Source organism: Phalacrocorax aristotelis, chromosome 6 (assembly GCF_949628215.1).
Source record: "Phalacrocorax aristotelis chromosome 6, bGulAri2.1, whole genome shotgun sequence".
Lineage (NCBI taxonomy): Eukaryota > Metazoa > Chordata > Aves > Suliformes > Phalacrocoracidae > Phalacrocorax > Phalacrocorax aristotelis.
This window is the reverse complement of record NC_134281.1, coordinates 23,424,953-23,443,143: the sequence shown is the minus strand read 5'-3', so window position 1 is coordinate 23,443,143 and position 18,191 is coordinate 23,424,953. Positions and strand designations below refer to the sequence as shown.

Sequence of the window (18,191 nt, the reverse complement as noted above, 5' to 3'; positions counted from 1 at the left end):
TAAAAGGGCAGTTGTGCTGTTAGCCAGTACTTGCCTAGAAAGTTCACAGCAGCAAAATCAGGAAAGCAGGGCAATGAACCACAGCTTTCCCCACAGGCGAGGCATTGCCAGGCATTTTAACACCCTCAGACTGCACAATTGCCTCTAACTCTGAATTTGTAATTTGGTATTACTGCTGTTACACCTTTTCCTCCACTAGAAGATTAAACTAACTGGACCTAATCCTGTCCACAGGCTTTGATCCCAGCCACAGGTTTGCTCAGGCAGGCAGCTGTAGCAGAGGAGTCCACAGGCTTTGACACAGCTAGAGGGTTGGCAGTGGACTGAGCTCAACCTCACTGAAGAGAGGCAGCAAATACAGCTGAGACTGGATACTACGTCACTGAAGCTGACCTAACGGTTGCTTAAAAAACGGTTGTCATTTACCTTACTCAGAGGAAATGTAAACTTGCCAAAGAGACAGACAGGGAACTCAGGACCTGTCTTTGAAAGCTGAGAAGAAAACATGACTAAATCTCATGTTATTGATTTATAATTACTATAAGCCCATGGCATATCATACGCTACCGCTTTTTTCTCTTACCCAAAGTACAAAAGGCCTCTGTCATACTGCATACTCACACCACACTAACATACACAACCTGCACCTGACAGCACACAGGGAAGGAAAGGAAGTGCACATATAATGAAGAGATACCAGAGAAAAGCAAGAGATTATTGGTTATTTGCAGCCAGCAGCTCCTCAAACGGAGAACAAAATATATTAAATCAGTGATGATAAATGCGCAAGCAGCAAATGACAACAACAAAGCAACACACTCATTTTTCACCTGCAGGTAAAAATCACCCCAGTTGTAACCCTTCATAAAATGACACATCTCTGTTCTTTCTTTGAAATGGGCAATTAGGTTTCTGGCAATAGCTGCAGAATGACCCAGCCATTATACTAAGTGATGGCATTTTAAGGCTGCTGAAATATATTCTGCTCTTGGAGGGAACAAAGCTCATTAAAAAAAAAAAGTCTATCATATGTGACCATAACATGCCAGACTGTCTTCTACAGCACCTGCAGGAAAAATACCAAGGGCGACGGGGCCACTTTTCCCAAAGTTCTTCCTAGCTTAATAGCAGAGTGTGTTCACATAGAGTTTTTCAGAGACAACGCCTAACCTAGGCACCGGCATGCCAGACCCTGGCAGCAGCCAGGACATTAGACAGTATGGTGGCATTGGCACTCTCGCTCCATAAGCCTGGTCCCTGAAAGGTGTCACTAGCTACGGGCACAATGCACTGAGTACACAAAACATAACTTTCAGATTATAGTGGCTGTCAAAAACCCTTTTGTAATTTTTATTCTGCTTGATTATTCTTACCATAAAAGACCCCGTGTTGTTTTTTGTACAGGCTGTTTGGTGGCTGGGGCTAAACCACGAGACTTTATTACAGTTTCACCTTTTGTTTGTTTCTCCCTTAAAAGCCTCATTCAATTTACCAAGAAAACAGGCAGGATCATCATAAGCAGATGAATTTAAATACAACAGACACAAAATCCAACACATCTCTCTGACATTCTCTGTAACAAGATATGTAATTTGTAAACATCCATTCCAGAAACCTCAATGGCATCTGCTGTGCAACGCAAACACAAGTTGCAACTTCCTGTAAAACTCCTGGACGATTTTCATCAAGGCAAGCTGATAACCAAAACCTTGAAGGCACGTGACCTGCCACTTGCATGTGTACACGCAAACTCCCTGCTGAAGCATCTCAGGAAAGAGCTGAAAAAGTCTCTTAACAAAACGTTAGCTTAACACTACTTTAGATTTTGGCTTTTCCCTTTCAAGAACCCAAGAAAGGGATGCTGAGGATTTAAGATGAATCTGGCTGCAGAGAAATGGTCCGAGATGATCGGATTGTGCTGGTTACCAGATGCACCCCTAATTAAGAGCAACTGCTCTGCTCCTCGGGGCTGGAAGTGGAGATACAGAGATGAAAGAGAATGTGCCAACCTCCCCAGCCGTACTCACCCACTGCCACATGCTGGTGCTACTAGCAAGTTAGCAACCTGAAGTCAAGAGTCTTTGGCAGCAAGTCATAGAATTGTAAAATTGTTTAGGTTGGAAAACACCTTTAAGATCATCAGGTCCAACTGTTAACCCGGCACTGCCAATTCCACCACTAAACCATGCCCCTAAGCACCACGTCTACATGTCTTTTAATACCTCCAGGGATAGTGACTCAACCACTTCCCTGTTCCAATGCCTGACAACCTCTTCAGTCAATAAATTTTTCCTAATATCCAATCTAAACCTCCCTTGGTGCAACTTGAGGCCATTTCCTCTTGTCCTACTGCTTGTTACTTGGGAAGAGATCGACCGCCGCCTCACTACAACCTCCTTTCAGGTAGTTGTAAAGTTCGGTAACTCACTTTTATCTGAATGATATTTTAAAAATAGAAGAAATACCAAAACAGTGAACAAAATACCAAAGTGCTCTTGATACTGAAGTGTGACATTAGATTATACACATTCCCAGTCCTCCAAGCATCATGTGAAGGCTAAAACAAGGGGGCTCTTAAGTACACAGGAAAACTTGCCTGCACCACAGGTGCAAAGGCAGAGTCTTAATGAGCAGAAGACAGAGGCTAGGCATAAGAAGCAGATTTCATTTCAGTGCCCTGCACAACGTGTAGCCAGTGTGCCAAGGTGTGAACCCCAGCGCAGCACCATGCCCTGCAGCACACCCATCGCACCCGCTGCCTTCGGCGGAGTGACGCGGGCGCCCCGTTTCAGACACATTCTTAATTGCATTTGCTGCCTGCAGACCCCGGAGGGGACACCCACCCTCCCCGCTCCCAGCCCCAGGCTGCGGGGCGCCGGCAACCGGCGGCGGAGGCGGCCCGGCTCGGCAGCGTCCGCTCCCCAGGGCCGGTGTCACTCCGCGATACCGCCCGCCAAGCATCACCCACGGGGCGGTCAGGGAGACACGGGGTGGCTTCGGCAGGTCCGTCCTCCCTCCGGGCCAGCGGCCCCAGCGCGGGGCGCGGAGGGCACCAAAACACTCGCCACGGCAGCAGCCGAGCACCTCCGGCCACAGACCCCACGAGCTGAGTGGCGCCGCCTCAGAAAGTGCCCGTCTCCCACGGCCCTGCCAGCGGAGACCCCGCTCCCGCCGCCCCCAGGCTCTACACTCCCCCCCGCACTCACCGGCCATGGCGGCCCCGACCCGGCCCGCCGTTCTTGCTGGGGATGGCGGTGGGGCCGGGCCGGGCGGTTGCGGCCTACTGGGGCGGGCTCAGCCTACCAGGGCGGTATGGCGCGGCCTACCGGGGCAGTGCGGTGCGGCGCGGCGCGGCCTACCGGGCGGCTCCTTCCGGGCCCGGAGGAGACGCTGCCGGAGGCGGCGTGGGGAAGCAGTGTGCCCGCGGCCGCTCCAGCTGCGCCCACGCCGGTTTGAGGAGGGTTCCCCAGCGCCTTGACGGCCTCAAGGCGCAGAACGCGTTCGTTTATAATGACTGCATTTATCTGGCCGTCCAGGGCGCTGCGCGGCGCGAAAGGATGGATTTACGCTTGCACAACTCTCAGGTTTGCAAGTTAATTGCATAATTAGTAAACCCGCGATTTACTTTTCCACAAGTAATTTAACAGCTCAAAATACCATGCCTACACTTTCATCGTATCTGTATGCAATTTATATTTTTTCTTGTGCCGTGGTGCTGTACATGTTTGTGTAGATGCTGCTACAGTGTGTGAGGCAAATTTGACATTCATAAGTCCATGGAGCAGGGACAACTTCTCTCAAAGACAAGCTTGTGGTGAAGCATCTAATTAATTGGGATATATTAACTTCATGAGGGAAGAAGTACAAGGAAATCTGTGCATTTTAAAAACTCCTGTTAGCACAAAATTTCATCAGCATCTAATTACCCAGTGAAGTTTGGAGGACGATATGCCCTCCTAGGTATAAATGCTGCAGTGGAGTGAGGCTGAACCTTAGCTTTGTGAATTGCAATAAGGAAAGGGATGCTTTATTTACTACTGCAAGGGTTTTTTACTGCAAAATCTGGTATTATAATGTATTGGAAAAGGTGGATTTCTAGTATGGGAAATACACCCGGTGATTTGTAATTGTGTTGTGTTGAAACTTGAAATTGACTTGTGTTGAAAACATAAGAAAATGTTGAAGAGGGACAGAAATCTTCCAGAGGGATTAAAATCTCAGCAGGCAAAGCTGTCTCCAGGCTGGTACATAAAACGCTTCAACCACACAACTGCCCTTGCACAGACACCTCTTAGTAAAACAGTTTCTTTCTCTTGAGCAGCAAGTCCCCCAGTACGAAGACACACCCTTACCCAGGAAACATAACCGTTGTATGGATGAACACTAGTCCACAAGATCCCGAAAGGTTTACCCTGTTTTGCTGCCGTGCCATCTTAATCCAAACATGTGGAAAAGCTATGCCAATATACTGGGACTGGTTAAACAGAGAGATAATAAAGTGTACGACCCCTTGCTTTGAGTGATGTGGTGTCTTGGGAACTTGTAGCGCTGAAGCTGGAGGTCAGCGTGTCCCAATTGCCAGGCTGGGACTCCTGAAGCCTACAGGGTAGGCAGGAGTTGCCAGATAGGTAAGAAAGGATTTAGTGAGGACTTGACTTGGCATTTGGATACACGCTGTAGACCCTCTTGTGAGAGACAGCTACAGCTAGCCTGGGAGTTAAAAAAAAATGAAAATAGAGAATTTGCTGGAAGTTTGAGAGTGCTGCCACTTTGTGGTCTCACAGAGGAAGTGTCATACCCAGCACAACCCCAGAGATGGTGCTTGGGGCCTACCTGGTCATTTCTGGCAGGACTTCGGCTGGCAGGGCTAGCCACAGAGTCCTGAAGCTTTCTTCTGGATAATTTCTTTCTCTGATACTCTCGCCTTTGTTTTCAGGGTCTGGCCTTCCCTACAAGGGTGGAGTTTCTAGCCTGGCATAGCTCTCCCATGAGAGCAGCGTCCCACCCCAGCACCACATCACACACCCCTGTGGTCTCTGTGCCGCAGCTCCGAGGAGCTCATCACAGGGACCTTGGTGAGCACAGCCAGAACTGCTGTAACACACATGATTATACCAACTTCCATTAACAAATAAGATACCTAAATACCCATGTTTACTCTTGAAAATGCTGGTCTGCACCTCTGTACTACAAATGAAAGCAGCTTCTTTATCTCTAGAAAGTATAAGAATATGAAAAAAAATTTCATTGACATATTTTTAGTATTATCAAATGCTGTGACATTTATGGTGCATGCCCTTGGGAAGATGAATAGAGTATAAGCATCCTGAGTTTATTCCATTTACTCTCAGGAATCCAGATCTTATGAACAGCACGAAAATAGATTTTAAAATTATTATTATTGCACATGGAGACCTTGATCATGCCTGTATGAGAGTGGTTTTGGCAATGTATTGTAGTAACAGAAACAGGCACCTTGTGGAAAGGAAACTGTCATTTTTTAACTCCTTTCATCATATATTTTTAAGACCGTTTAATTTGTATATTAAAATATTATAGCAAGATGTGTTGCCTAGTACTAAGAAGGAGCGGTGGTATGGCATGCTGAGGATTTGGTTTTATGACCATTTTATACCATTGCGAATTCACTGTTTTGTGCTTTGCTACAAAGTTTCCCTGGAATTGCTACCAGAATCTAAATGAAAACCTGGTCGTCTTATTGTTACAGACTGAAATCTCTAATATAAATCTTAAATATTTTTTAGCAGACAGTGTTTCCGAACACTCTGAGTGAAATGGAAGTGAAAATCAATCATTCAGGAGTGCTGCAGTGTACAGTGCTACATTGCCTGGAGATATTTCTGTCTTATAGACTCAGATAATGATACAAGAATCAAGGGTTAAATATATCTCCTTCTCATGCCCACGGCATGCAAGACTTCTGTGGCCTTATGGCTGTTAGATTTGTGTTGGAGAGACAGGTCCTTGGGGAGCCACATAGCTGTGGTAGAGGCAGTGGAGAGGGACGCCTGTCCTCATTCACAGGGCTGGTCCATGGAAAGGCACATACTTGGCAGGAGCTGGGCCCCCAAATCCCCTCCCATGGTATGATCCATGACATTCAAAGCACACAGCCAGATAGGGAGGACACACGCTGCCTACTAAACCCTTACACTCTTTGAGGCGAGTAATGCCGATTTTCAAAATGCTCGCAGACAGAGTGGCACTGTGCAAAGCCCTTTCTTCTTGCTGATGGCAGGCGTGCCACATTGACAGAGCCCAACTTGTTTCCGAAACTATCTATCTGATCCATTTCAGATTTCTGTCTTCTAATTTAGTGGCTAAGCTAAGTGACCTGCCCAACAATGTTTTATTTCCCAGCATCTAAAGAACAGCAGATGTATTTTCTGGTTAGCTAATCTCAAAAGCCATTGCTGTTTCCCCCCTGCTAAACCAACTGATTTGTTTATTTGAGTGAATTATTTGCTTGTCCTGGCAGCATCATCATGTAGTGTTTTCTTGTTTTATCTGTTAATTGTTAAATCAAAATACGGTTTCTTATTTTCCCACAGCTGAAGAGGTCTGGATCTCTTTAGGAACAAATTAAATCCAGATAGTACAGGCAGTTCCTGTAACAAAGTCTTTCTTTGTGTTTAAGAAAATACAATGAAATATTTCTTAAAAGCTCATATTACACACTAAGCTCCATTCAGCAAGTTTTAGCTAACCATTTATAAAAACAAGACTCCAAGAAGGAAAAAAAAATGGGACAGCAGTGACCGGCTGGCCACTTCTGTCAGAGCTGCTGCCCCTCCTGCTCCACACTTCTGTTCCTGCACATTTGCACTTTCAGACTCGTCATTTTGCCCAAGTTCCTCGTTACAAATGTACACTTACATGTCTTGTTGAGCATCGTCCATAGGTTTCACAGATTTGTGCTGTGCCCAGTACACATACAGCGGGGCAGCCGGAGTGCCGTCCTCCTTGGAGGAGCAGAGGTCACTGGCAAGTTAGAGAAGTGAAAGTAAACTGGGCAGGACGGGTCCAGTTGTGCTCAGCTGGCAGAGGCCTGCCGGGTGTGTGCGGGTCATGGCTGCCAGCAGCACAGACCCTGGCTTCACTCCCAGGAGCCAGTAGCAGTTTGCTCTTGATTTTGAGGGACATGTAATCAGCTCTGAAAATCAAGATGTTTGTTTACTCAGAGTTATGGGATTTTTCATTTTTTTGTGCTAATAACTTCTAAGATTGCTTTGCATGTACAATGGGTAATTTTCCGATCTTATTTATATAGTAATATTATTGGTATAATCACCTTTTATTTCTTCACTGATTAAAAAGAGATGAAGAAAAATAATTCTCTGGCTCTAAACACAGAAGCAGAAGCTGTACCGCAAGTTCTCAGCTCTTTCTTGACCAGCTAAACCAAACTATTAGATGTGAACAGAACTGACTTGGGGAAAAATATAGCTTGGAGCATCCATAGATCTGGAAATCCCTGGTCAGTTTTAACGTCTTGTATTCATTATATGAATGAATTATATGCACCGATTCTGTTGTATGACACCCTATCTTTGGAAATTTTGATGGTGTTATTAGAACAGGAGGATGATGCAGGTAATGGAAGAATTGAATACCTCTTGTTCCTGGCACAATGGAAAACTCAGCATATAGAATAAGCCTTTGTATACTGATCATAAATAATTTTGATAAATATTACATAAGTTACTGTGTTGTCTGTTAGGTTGTACATGGGATAATGAACAGATAATGAACAGCCAGCTTCACATACATGTTCAAAACCGCACGGTGCTCAATATCTGATCCCTTGTACAGTACAAATCATATTGTACACCTGACAAAAAATACTCGACTTAAAATATTTTTTTCTAGAAAACCCAAAACATTTAAATTCTTTGAAGATAGAAAGCCACTAAAGCCATTTGAGCATCCTCCCTTTCAAATAGGTGTATAAATAAACAGCTGTCAGATTTAGCAAACAGATTCAGCAGAGCTCCAAGGGAGGGAACAAAGCCACTTTATCTACAGTGTCCTCACATGGAAGTCATCACCCTGCCAGCTCAGCGCCTCACCTGACCACCACGGAAGGACAGAAAGGAGGGTGTGCAGCCAACATGCAACCCACAGGCTTTATGAATCAAAGGCCAGCATCTGGGCATGGATTAGAAGCCACTGCAGATCCCAGCTCATAGATGCAACACACCTCCTGTGGGAACCACTAATGTGAGCATTTCCATTTCACCTTGACCTTGAAACACATGAGTCTGAACACACATGCTTAAGTATAGCACCAGGGATCCAGGGAACAAGCTGCCTCTGCTCTGCTTTACACCAGATGAACTCTCTCTGCCTTGCTTGCTGCTGTGCCAGAAGAGTTTCATGTTTCCATCATTGCATTAGCGTTACATACTGTCATGGTTTTAGCTGGGATAGAGTTCATTTTCTTCACTCTAGCTGGTATAGTGCTGTGCTTTGAAATTAGCATGGAAAAAAACCTGTTGAGATAACACACAGATGTTTAGGCTGTTGCTGGGTAGCGCTTGTACTAGTCAAGGACATTTCTAGCTTCCCATGCTCTGCTGGGTGCACAAGAAGCCGGGAGGGGAGGGGGCACAGCTAAGAGAGCGGATTCAAACTGACCAACGGGATATTCCCTATCATGTAATGTCATGCCCAGTATGTTACCTGGGAGGGGCTGGCCTGGGGGGGAGGAGGGAGCAATCGCGGCTCGGGGACGGGCAGCGTCGGTCGGTGGGTGGTGAGTGGTTGTATCGTTTGTGTTTCCGTGGTTTTTTTTTTCCTTTTTTTTTTTCCTTTCCCTTCCTTTTCCATTTTATTATATTAACATTATTGTCATTATTGTCATAATCATTGTTACTATTATTATCATTTTATTGTAATCATTAAACTGTGCTTATCTCAGCCCACAAGTTATTTTGCTCGTCCGATTCTCTTCCCCATCCCACAGGGGTGGGGGGGGGAGTGAGCGAGCGGCTGCGTGGTGTTCAGTTGCCAGCTGAGGCTGAGCCACGACAGTGTATTTTTGGCACCCAACGTGGGGCACGAAGGGTTTGAGATAATAACAGTTGCTGGTCACAGCATTGATTCATCTGCTCTCAGTATTAGTTTGTCCAGTCTTTACCATGCTGATTGAAAAGTACATGTTAAAACTTGCTGTTGGTTTTGTCAGTTTGCTGTGCTCTGCAGTGATTAGAGATACTTTGCCTAGGAGACTTGTTATTAAAACACTGGCCTTGACTGTTACCGGTTATTTAGGTCTTGCATGGAAGCCATTACTGTACTACAGCTACCACCTCATGGAGGCAATTAGCAATTATACCTCCTCCTCTGAGAAGTTTTTTATGGAGGAAATACAGAACAGCACCTTAGCTGCCATCTTATATAATGTCTCCTCCTTCATTGCACCAACTTTTCAGTATCTTGAACATCCTTGTGTAGTCAAGATACATCTGTTGATATTGCTTTGGCAGACAGTGTCAGATCTGTCTAAGGTTAATAAGCAAGTTAAGAATATAATCCAGAGATCTGCCCCAAGGCTCAACAGCTATGCGTGGCAGGGTATGTGGGATAGTATGGGCAAATGCCTAAGACAGTGGGCACCCCATGTGGTGTGGGACTTCACCCCTGAACAAGTGCAGAATCCTGAAAAATTAGTAGAACATTTGGAGGAAGTGTGTTGTCACCCTGGCAATTCCAGAGAGATACAAATCACTGCAATGTGCTGGGGCCTGGCTTATGCCTATCGAGCCCTATTTAACACTATTCAGTACCCCCAAGGGAAAGAGAAGGGAGCTACTCCAATCCCCGTGACAAGCACTGCGGCCACTCAAACCCCCACGACAGACACTGCAGCTACTCCAACCCCAGTGACGAGCACTGCAGCCACTCAAACCTTCACGACAGATACTGCAGCTACTCCAACCCCAGTGCCAAGCGTTGCAGCTAAACCAGAGAACCAACCTATGCCAGTATCAGTCACCCCTATACGCAAGAAGAAATCATGGAAGAGAAGGTCAACTTGTTTAGAAAGAGATTATGAGGAACCAGGGCCATCACGAGAAGAGGAGGAGGAAGAGGAAGAATGTGTACAAGAAACGGAAACTACCCGATCCCTATCCTTGAGTGAGTTGCGGGATATACGGAAAGATTTTGGGCGTCATTCAGGTGAGCACGTTATCACCTGGCTGCTCCGATGCTGGGATAATGGGGCCAGTAGTTTGGAATTAGAGGGGAAGGAAGCCAAACAACTGGGATCCTTCTCTAGGGAAGGGGGCATTGACAAAGCAATTGGAAAAGGAACACAAGCCCTCAGTCTCTGGAGGAGGCTCCTGTCCGCGGTGAGAGAGAGGTATCCCTTCAAAGAAGATATTGTATTTCGCCTAGGAAAATGGATGGCCATGGAGAAAGACATTCAGCATCTAAGGGAATTAGCCGTGCTTGAGGTGGTTTATGGTGACCTGGACGATCAACGGTCCTCCAAAGATCCAGATGAAGCTGAGTGCACTCAACCCATGTGGTGGAAGTTTGTACGGAGTGCACCATCCTCGTATGTAAACTCATTGGCAGCGATGTCCTAGAAAGATGACGAGACACCAATGGTGGCTGAGTTGATTGATAGACTCCAGGAATATGAAGCGAATCTCTCTTCCTTGCTCATGTCTGCTGTTGAGAAACTGTCCAGGGAGTTCCAGCAACTCAAAGAAGATAGGTCCTACTCCCCACCAGTACGGACCAGTATCTCAGCCATTAGGAGTAAGTGTCCCTTTGCTCAAGAGAAGGGATACACACGACGGGGCACCCTATGGTTTTACCTGCGTGATCATGGAGAGGACATGAAGAAGTGGGATGGAAAACCTACCTCAGACCTAGAGGCACAGGTACGTGAGCTGCAAGGGAGAACAATTACTCAGGGGAGTTCCTCCAAGAGAGCTGCTGCTCCCGTTTCCCGTAAGCAATTCTCCAGGCAGAGGAGCAGAAGTGCTGATGTCCTGTCTGATCTTAACAGAGACACTCGTGATTCATATTTACAGGAAGGGAGTGATGAATACTATGATCAGGACTAGGGGGGCCCTGCCTCCAGCCAGGTGGAGGAAAGGGATAACCGGGTTTACTGGACTGTGTGGATCCGATGGCCTGGCACATCTGACCCACAGGAATATAGAGCTTTAGTGGACACCAGCGCACAGTGCACCTTATTGCCATCAAACTATATAGGGGCAAAACCCACCAGCATTGCTGGAGTGACAGGGGGATCACAAGAGCTAACTGTATTGGAGGCCGAAGTGAGCCTAACCGGGAATGAGTGGCAAAAGCACCCCATTGTGACTGGCCCAGAGGCTCCGTGTATCCTTGGCATAGACTGTCTCAGGAGAGGGTATTTCAAGGACCCAAAAGGTTACAAGTGGGCTTTTGGTGTAGCTGCCTTGGAGACGGCGGAAATTAAACAGCTGTCTACCTTGCCTGGCCTCTCGAAGGACCCTTCTGTTGTGGGGTTGCTGAAGGTCAAAGAACAACAGGTGCCAGTCGCCACCACAACAGTGCACCGACGGCAACATCGCACCAACGGAGACTCTCTGATCCCCATCCATGGGCTCATTCGTCAACTGGAGAGCCAAGGAGTCATCAGTAAGATGCACTCACCCTTTAACAGTCCCATATGGCCAGTGTGGAAGTCTAATGGAGAGTGGAGACTAACAGTAGACTACCGTGGCCTGAACGAAGTCACTCCACCGTTGAGTGCTGCTGTGCCAGACATGCTAGAACTTCAATGCAAACTGGAGTCCAAGGCAGCCAAGTGGTATGCCACAATTGATATCACTAATGCATTCTTCTCAATCCCTCTGGCAGCAGAGTGCAGGCCACAGTTTGCTTTTACTTGGAGGGAGGTCCAGTACACCTGGAATCGACTGCCCCAGGGGTGGAAACACAGTCCTACCATTTGCCATGGACTGATCCATAATGCTTTGGAAAAAGGCGGAGCTCCTGAACACCTACGATACATTGATGACATCATTGTGTGGGGCAATACAGCAAAAGAAGTTTTTGAGAAAGGGAAGAAAATAGTTCAAATCCTCCTGAAAGCTGGTTTTGCCATAAAACAAAGTAAAGTTAAGGGATCCGCACGAGAAATCCAGTTCTTAGGAATAAAATGGCAAGATGGTCGTCGTCAGATCCCCATGGATGTGATCAACAAGATAGCAGCCATGTCTCCACCAACCAGCAAAAAGGAAACACAAGCTTTCTTGGGTGTTGTGGGTTTTTGGAGGACGCATATTCCACACTACAGTCTGATCGTAAGCCCCCTCTATCAAGTGACCCAGAAGATGAATGATTTCAAATGGGGCCGTGAGCAACAACAAGCCTTTGAACAAATTAAACAGGAGATAGTTCATGCAGTAGCCCTTGGGCCAGTCCGGGCAGGACAAGATATAAAAAATGTGCTATACACTGCAGCCGGGGAGAATGGCCCTACCTGGAGCCTCTGGCAGGAGGCACCAGGGGAGACCCGAGGTTGACCCCTAGGGTTTTGGAGTTGGGGATACAGAGGATCCGAAGCCCGCTATACTCCAACTGAAAAAGAGATATTGGCAGCATATGAAGGGGTTCGAGCTGCTTCAGAAGTGGTTGGTACAGAGGTACAGTTGCTCCTGGCACCCCGACTGCCAGTGCTGGGCTGGATGTTCAAAGGGAACGTCCCCTCTACACACCATGCAACTGATGCTACGTGGAGTAAATGGGTTGCACTGATCACCCAGCGGGCTCGAGTAGGAAACCCCAGTCGCCCAGGAATCTTGGAAGTGATTATGGACTGGCCAGAAGGCAAAGATTTTGGATTATCACCAGAGGAGGAGGAGACACGTGCTGAAGAAGCCCCACTGTATAACACACTGCCAGAAGATGAAAAGCAGTATGCCCTGTTCACTGATGGGTCCTGTTGCCTTGTGGGAAAGCACCGGAGATGGAAGGCTGCTCTATGGAGTCCTACATGACAAGTTGCAGAAACTGCTGAAGGAGAGGTGAATCAAGCCAGTTTGCAGAGGTAAAGGCCATCCAGTTGGCCTTAGACATTGCTGAACGGGCAAAGTGGCCAGTGCTCTGTCTCTATACTGACTGCTGGATGGTGGCAAATGCCCTGTGGGGCTGGCTGCAGCCAGTGGAAGCAAAGCAACTGGCACCGTAGAGGCAAACCCATCTGGGCTGCCACACTGTGGCAAGATATTGCTGCCCGGGTAGAGAACCTGGTTGTAAAGGTACGGCATGTGGATCTCACATCCCCAAGAGTCGGGCCACTGAAGAACATCGAAACAACCAGCAGGTGGATCCGGCTGCCAAGATTGAAGTGGCTGAGGTGGATCTGGACTGGCAACATAAGGGTGAACTATTCCTAGCTCGATGGGCCCATGACACCTCAGGCCATCAAGGGAGAGATGCAACATACAGGTGGGCTCGTGATTGAGGGGTGGACTTGACTATGGATGGACGTTATTGCGCAGGTTATCCACGAATGTGAAACGTGTGCTGCAATCAAGCAAGCGAAGCGGGTAAAGCCTCTGTGGTATGGGGGACGATGGCTGAAGTATAAATATGGGGAGGCCTGGCAAATTGACTATATCACACTCCCACAAACCTGTCAAGGCAAGCGCCATGTTCTCACCATGGTAGAAGCAACCACTGGCTGGCTGGAAACATATCCTGTCCCCCACGCCACTGCCTGGAACACTAACCTGGGTCTCGAAAAACAAGTCCTGTGGCGACATGGCACCCCAGAGAGAACTGAGTCAGACAACGGGACTCATTTCCGAAATAACCTCATAGACACCTGGGCCAAAGAGCACGGCATTGAATGGGTGTATCACATCCCCTATCACGCACCAGCCTCTGGGAAAATCGAAAGATACAATGGACTATTAAATATGACACTGAGAGCAATGAGGGGTGGAACATTTAAACACTGGGATACACATTTAGCAAAAGCCACCTGGTTAGTCAACACGAGGGGATCTGCCAGGCGAGCTGGCCCTGCCCAATCAGAATCCTTACGTACTGTGGAAGGGGATAAAGTCCCTGTAGTACACATAAGAAATATGTTGGGCAAAAGAGTCTGGGTTCTTCTGGCCTCAGGCAGAGGCAAACCCACTCGTGGGATTGCGCTTGCTGGAGGACCTGGGTGCACTTGGTGGGTGATGCGGGAGGATGGAGGAGTCCGGTGTGTACCTCAGGGGGATTTAATTTTGGGTGAAAACAGCCAATGAACTGAATAATATGCTGTTAATTGCTATATGATGTTGTATGTCATCACTACTATGGTTGCTATATGCCATATCAATGGAATGTTATCATGGTGGGAATCTCCCAATTAATAATAATAGCAAATGAACTTTCAATGGAACCGAGCAAAGTGCAGCAGTGAGAGAACAAGAACTACCAGTGCAGCGGTGATGGAACAAGGACTGACATGCAACAATCTGACCCCACACACACCACCTCTCTGAAGGACTCTTACAAGAGATGAAACCCAAAGTCATGGACTAAATGAACTCAATGGACATTTCACAGGCATTTTATAGGGATGGTCCATAGACTAGGGGAATGATAAATAAAAATCTGTATATATATATATATATACTGTTAAAGGATGAGAAGATGGGTAGGGATTATTGAATTCGTACTGAATAGTATGGGACCTGAGCATGATGTAAATGGTATGGAATAAGGGGTGGATACTGTCATGGTTTTAGCTGGGATAGAGTTCATTTTCTTCACTCTAGCTGGTATAGTGCTGTGCTTTGAAATTAGCATGGAAAAAAACCTGTTGAGATAACACACAGATGTTTAGGCTGTTGCTGGGTAGCGCTTGTACTAGTCAAGGACATTTCTAGCTTCCCATGCTCTGCTGGGTGCACAAGAAGCCGGGAGGGGAGGGGGCACAGCTAAGAGAGCGGATTCAAACTGACCAACGGGATATTCCCTATCATGTAATGTCATGCCCAGTATGTTACCTGGGAGGGGCTGGCCTGGGGGGGAGGAGGGAGCAATCGCGGCTCGGGGACGGGCAGCGTCGGTCGGCGGGTGGTGAGCGGTTGTATCGTTTGTGTTTCCGTGGGTTTTTTCTTCCTTTTTTTTTTTCCTTTCCCTTCCTTTTCCATTTTATTATATTAACATTATTGTCATTATTGTCATAATCATTGTTACTATTATTATCATTTTATTGTAATCATTAAACTGTGCTTATCTCAGCCCACAAGTTATTTTGCTCGTCCGATTCTCTTCCCCATCCCACAGGGGTGGGGGGGGGAGTGAGCGGGCAGCTGCGTGGTGTTCAGTTGCCAGCTGAGGCTGAACCACAACACCTACCGGGAATGGAGACTTGCTTTTCAAACATCTTCACGTGCATGGTGATTGGGACTAAACAATGTTCCCACCAGCTGATGTGTTCTGAGTGTAATGACAGTAGAAACAGCTATTGGTTGTGGAATAATTATACAAGATCCTTTTAACACTGGCGCTGTCAATCAGCTCTCTCTTCATAACTGTCCTTAAAAAATAAGTGGAAAAGATCACCCCCTCATTTTAGTGAAGGAAGGAACAAATGAGGTTCCTTGTGTCACTTCTAGGGGGACAGGATTTGATCAGAGTTTCCGTAAAGTCATGTTTTATGAGGTATAACTGATCCACCCCACAGCAAAAGTTTATTAAAATGCCATAGAGGAACCTTGCTTTACCGCTGTTGTAGGTTGTTATCTGGCTCTTGCCTGCGGTGACTTGTCAAGCTGTTTCATGTGGGGAAATGAGGCCAAGATGAGGTGAAATAAGTCCTAAGGGTATTTTAAACATATATCGCCAGCTTTTCTTGACTTTTACTCATCCATGAGTTATCCTACCCTACTCCCAAACCAAAACAAGTTCTGAAAATTCTCAAGAGTTATTAAATGCGCTAAAGATGAACCAGTCCTATAGATGCAGTTGAGTGTAGCCATCTTTCTGAAGCAAGCCAGAGGAACATGCAGGACCTCTGGCTGAAGGTCCTCCACTTGCAAGGTGCTCATAGTGACGTTGCTTTCTACTCTTTCCTCAGATGTTTTTTCTGGGCACAAGAACTACTACACGACAGTATTTAAATATTGTATAAATTCTGCAGATAACTTGTAAACCATATCAGATGTCATCAGGTAGTATTGATCTGGATCTTCCCTGAAACTTCCACAGAACACTTAGGAAGTCCCTAAACAAACTAAACTATGTATCACAGTTTAACAGCTTCTTGCTGAGCTATTGATGTTACGAAAAGATGCAACTGTAAGTCATTTCAAAAGCTACCAGCTGGCATGCTGCCAAATTTTCTTCTTGGTCCTTCCAAGATTCAATTGCATCTACCATTTAATTAAAGTTATTAAAAAGTTGTGCTGCATGACATTGTTGCAAAAGCCATTTATATCTGACAATAAGTTATGGCAGAGTCATCAAGTTGCTCTGCTTCTGAGACATCACTGATGACTGGGATGTTTTGGAATCACAATTGTTAGAGATCTCTGCCTCCTCTCCATCCCAAACCATCAGTCATTTGTATCCTTTTCTTACAGCTGGTGTCTAATATAAGCAGAGGGCTCCTGCTTTCCTGTGCCATGCCGTTTCAGTGGTTTTGGCCACCTCCTGCAGGTTGTCACAGTTCTGCCTTTTCTTTGGGTGCTGGACTTCTCACACAAACAATACTACCCCGTAAAAGCTATGGCTGACAGCACCCAAGCATCCTGAAGAAAACAGCATGTTTAGTGACTTCCAAGATAGTACCCAAGGGGCAGCTGTCCAGAACATCTACATGTCCATAAATCCATGTGGAAAGCTCCATGAAAGCTGCTTTAACTCTACAGTAGATACTCTGGTGTCCATCCCAAGCTTCACTGCTCCATCCAGATCAAAATGTAGTCTTTCCCTTTCTTTCAACCATAGAAGATGTGTGAAGGTCATACATACATTTGACAGCTTCAGGTATTCATGAATCCTGAGACAAACCGCCCCCAAATCATGTCATTACCATCAAAGAAACTTAAGAAACTTGTGGGTTTTTTCTGTTGTTTGATACTTGAGGACTGAAACTTTTCCCTTCAAATACAAGTGTGAGACCCTTATTTATTTTTAAATAGAAGCTGTTATTTTTCACATATTTATCCAACTCTACCATTTGTGGCTTAAGAAAACAAGAATTATCATGAGACTTGTGACAAAAATCATAGGATCTGGCAACACTATACTCTGTGTTATCTCACAAATAAAAGTAGGTGTTCCCCACAGGAGGTATTTCTGTAAGGACTTAACTGCTGCAGATACAGGGCTCACTGAGGTCGCATGTAGGGTACTCAGCACTTCCCAGGCTCTGGCACTCCATGTTTCCAGCATGGCAAATGCATTCTCATTTGTTTCAAGGAATGAATTTTCATTTAAAAGGAAGTAAGGATCAGATACCCTCCTATACAGCAAATAGTATGTCAGCTGGCTTAAAAACCGTTCCCTGTTTAGTATTTAGCATAATATCTTAAAAATTGCCTTTTGGTTTTCTGCAAGCAGTTGAAGCTTAAAAACAGACCAGTGCAACAGCCTCAGCAGAGTTGCCTGCTCTAGGAAAACAGTTTTAAAACACAGGATGAGGGAATGCAAATAAGCAATTGCTCTGATAAACACCGTTGCCAGTTTTTTAATCTGTGAAGAATTATCCTGTCATACTGTAATGTATATCAATTAAATTGTAAGCATCCATGCAGGGAGGGAGGTGTCTTGTGCTCGTTTATGTAGTTTAGCATTTTTAACTTGTTCTTTAAGTGCAAGCCATCAGTTCCATACAATACAAAAGGAATCAAATTTATCTTAGTATTTGTGATCCTTTCTTACCTTATTCTAGGCTGCAGACCTAGTCTCATGTTAAAATTCATTGCATTAACCAGTGAACTTTTCAGTGATGCCTGATCCAAAGTAGACATGACATGGCTATCACCTCTGGGTCCATTTTTGCTTTTCTCAAGAAATACCTTACCTGTAGTTTTACTCTGTTTCTTTCACTGTATTTTTCTCTTTTTCATTTCCCTTGCTTGCTGTAACTCACATTCCCTTTTACCTTTCTGAACAGTTCCACTGACCTCCTTTTGTGCTGCTCCTCAGCC

General features: G+C 45.9%; 2 protein-coding genes across 5 annotated transcripts in view; one reads left to right on the top strand and one right to left on the bottom strand.

Annotated features, from left to right (window-relative positions):
* The window catches only part of CARD19 (caspase recruitment domain family member 19), a 28,554-nt gene extending 21,596 nt beyond the window's left edge, over nucleotides 1–6,958 (bottom strand). For 2 of the 4 annotated variants that reach the window (XM_075096642.1, XM_075096645.1), the window contains exon 1: nucleotides 3,207–3,333. In XM_075096642.1, coding sequence (XP_074952743.1) covers nucleotides 3,207–3,213 — 7 coding nt within the window. In that variant the 5' untranslated portion in view covers nucleotides 3,214–3,333. Of the gene's footprint in view, nucleotides 1–3,206; nucleotides 3,334–6,897 lie in introns of those variants that run through there. The other 2 variants (XM_075096644.1, XM_075096641.1) reach the window with 2 other exon arrangements.
* On the top strand, nucleotides 3,504–15,275 carry LOC142058801 (uncharacterized). Its single transcript, XM_075096639.1, has 2 exons — nucleotides 3,504–3,584; nucleotides 7,891–15,275. Exon 2 carries the CDS (start codon nucleotides 9,162–9,164, stop codon nucleotides 10,614–10,616), a length of 1,455 nt encoding a protein of 484 aa, XP_074952740.1. The 5' UTR covers nucleotides 3,504–3,584; nucleotides 7,891–9,161; the 3' UTR covers nucleotides 10,617–15,275.
* Nucleotides 15,276–18,191: the final 2,916 nt, after the last annotated feature.

Coding starts and splice junctions, on each gene's coding strand:
- LOC142058801 (XM_075096639.1), top strand. CDS start 9,162: ATGCTGATTGAAAAGTACATGTTAAAACTTGCTGTTGGTTTTGTCAGT.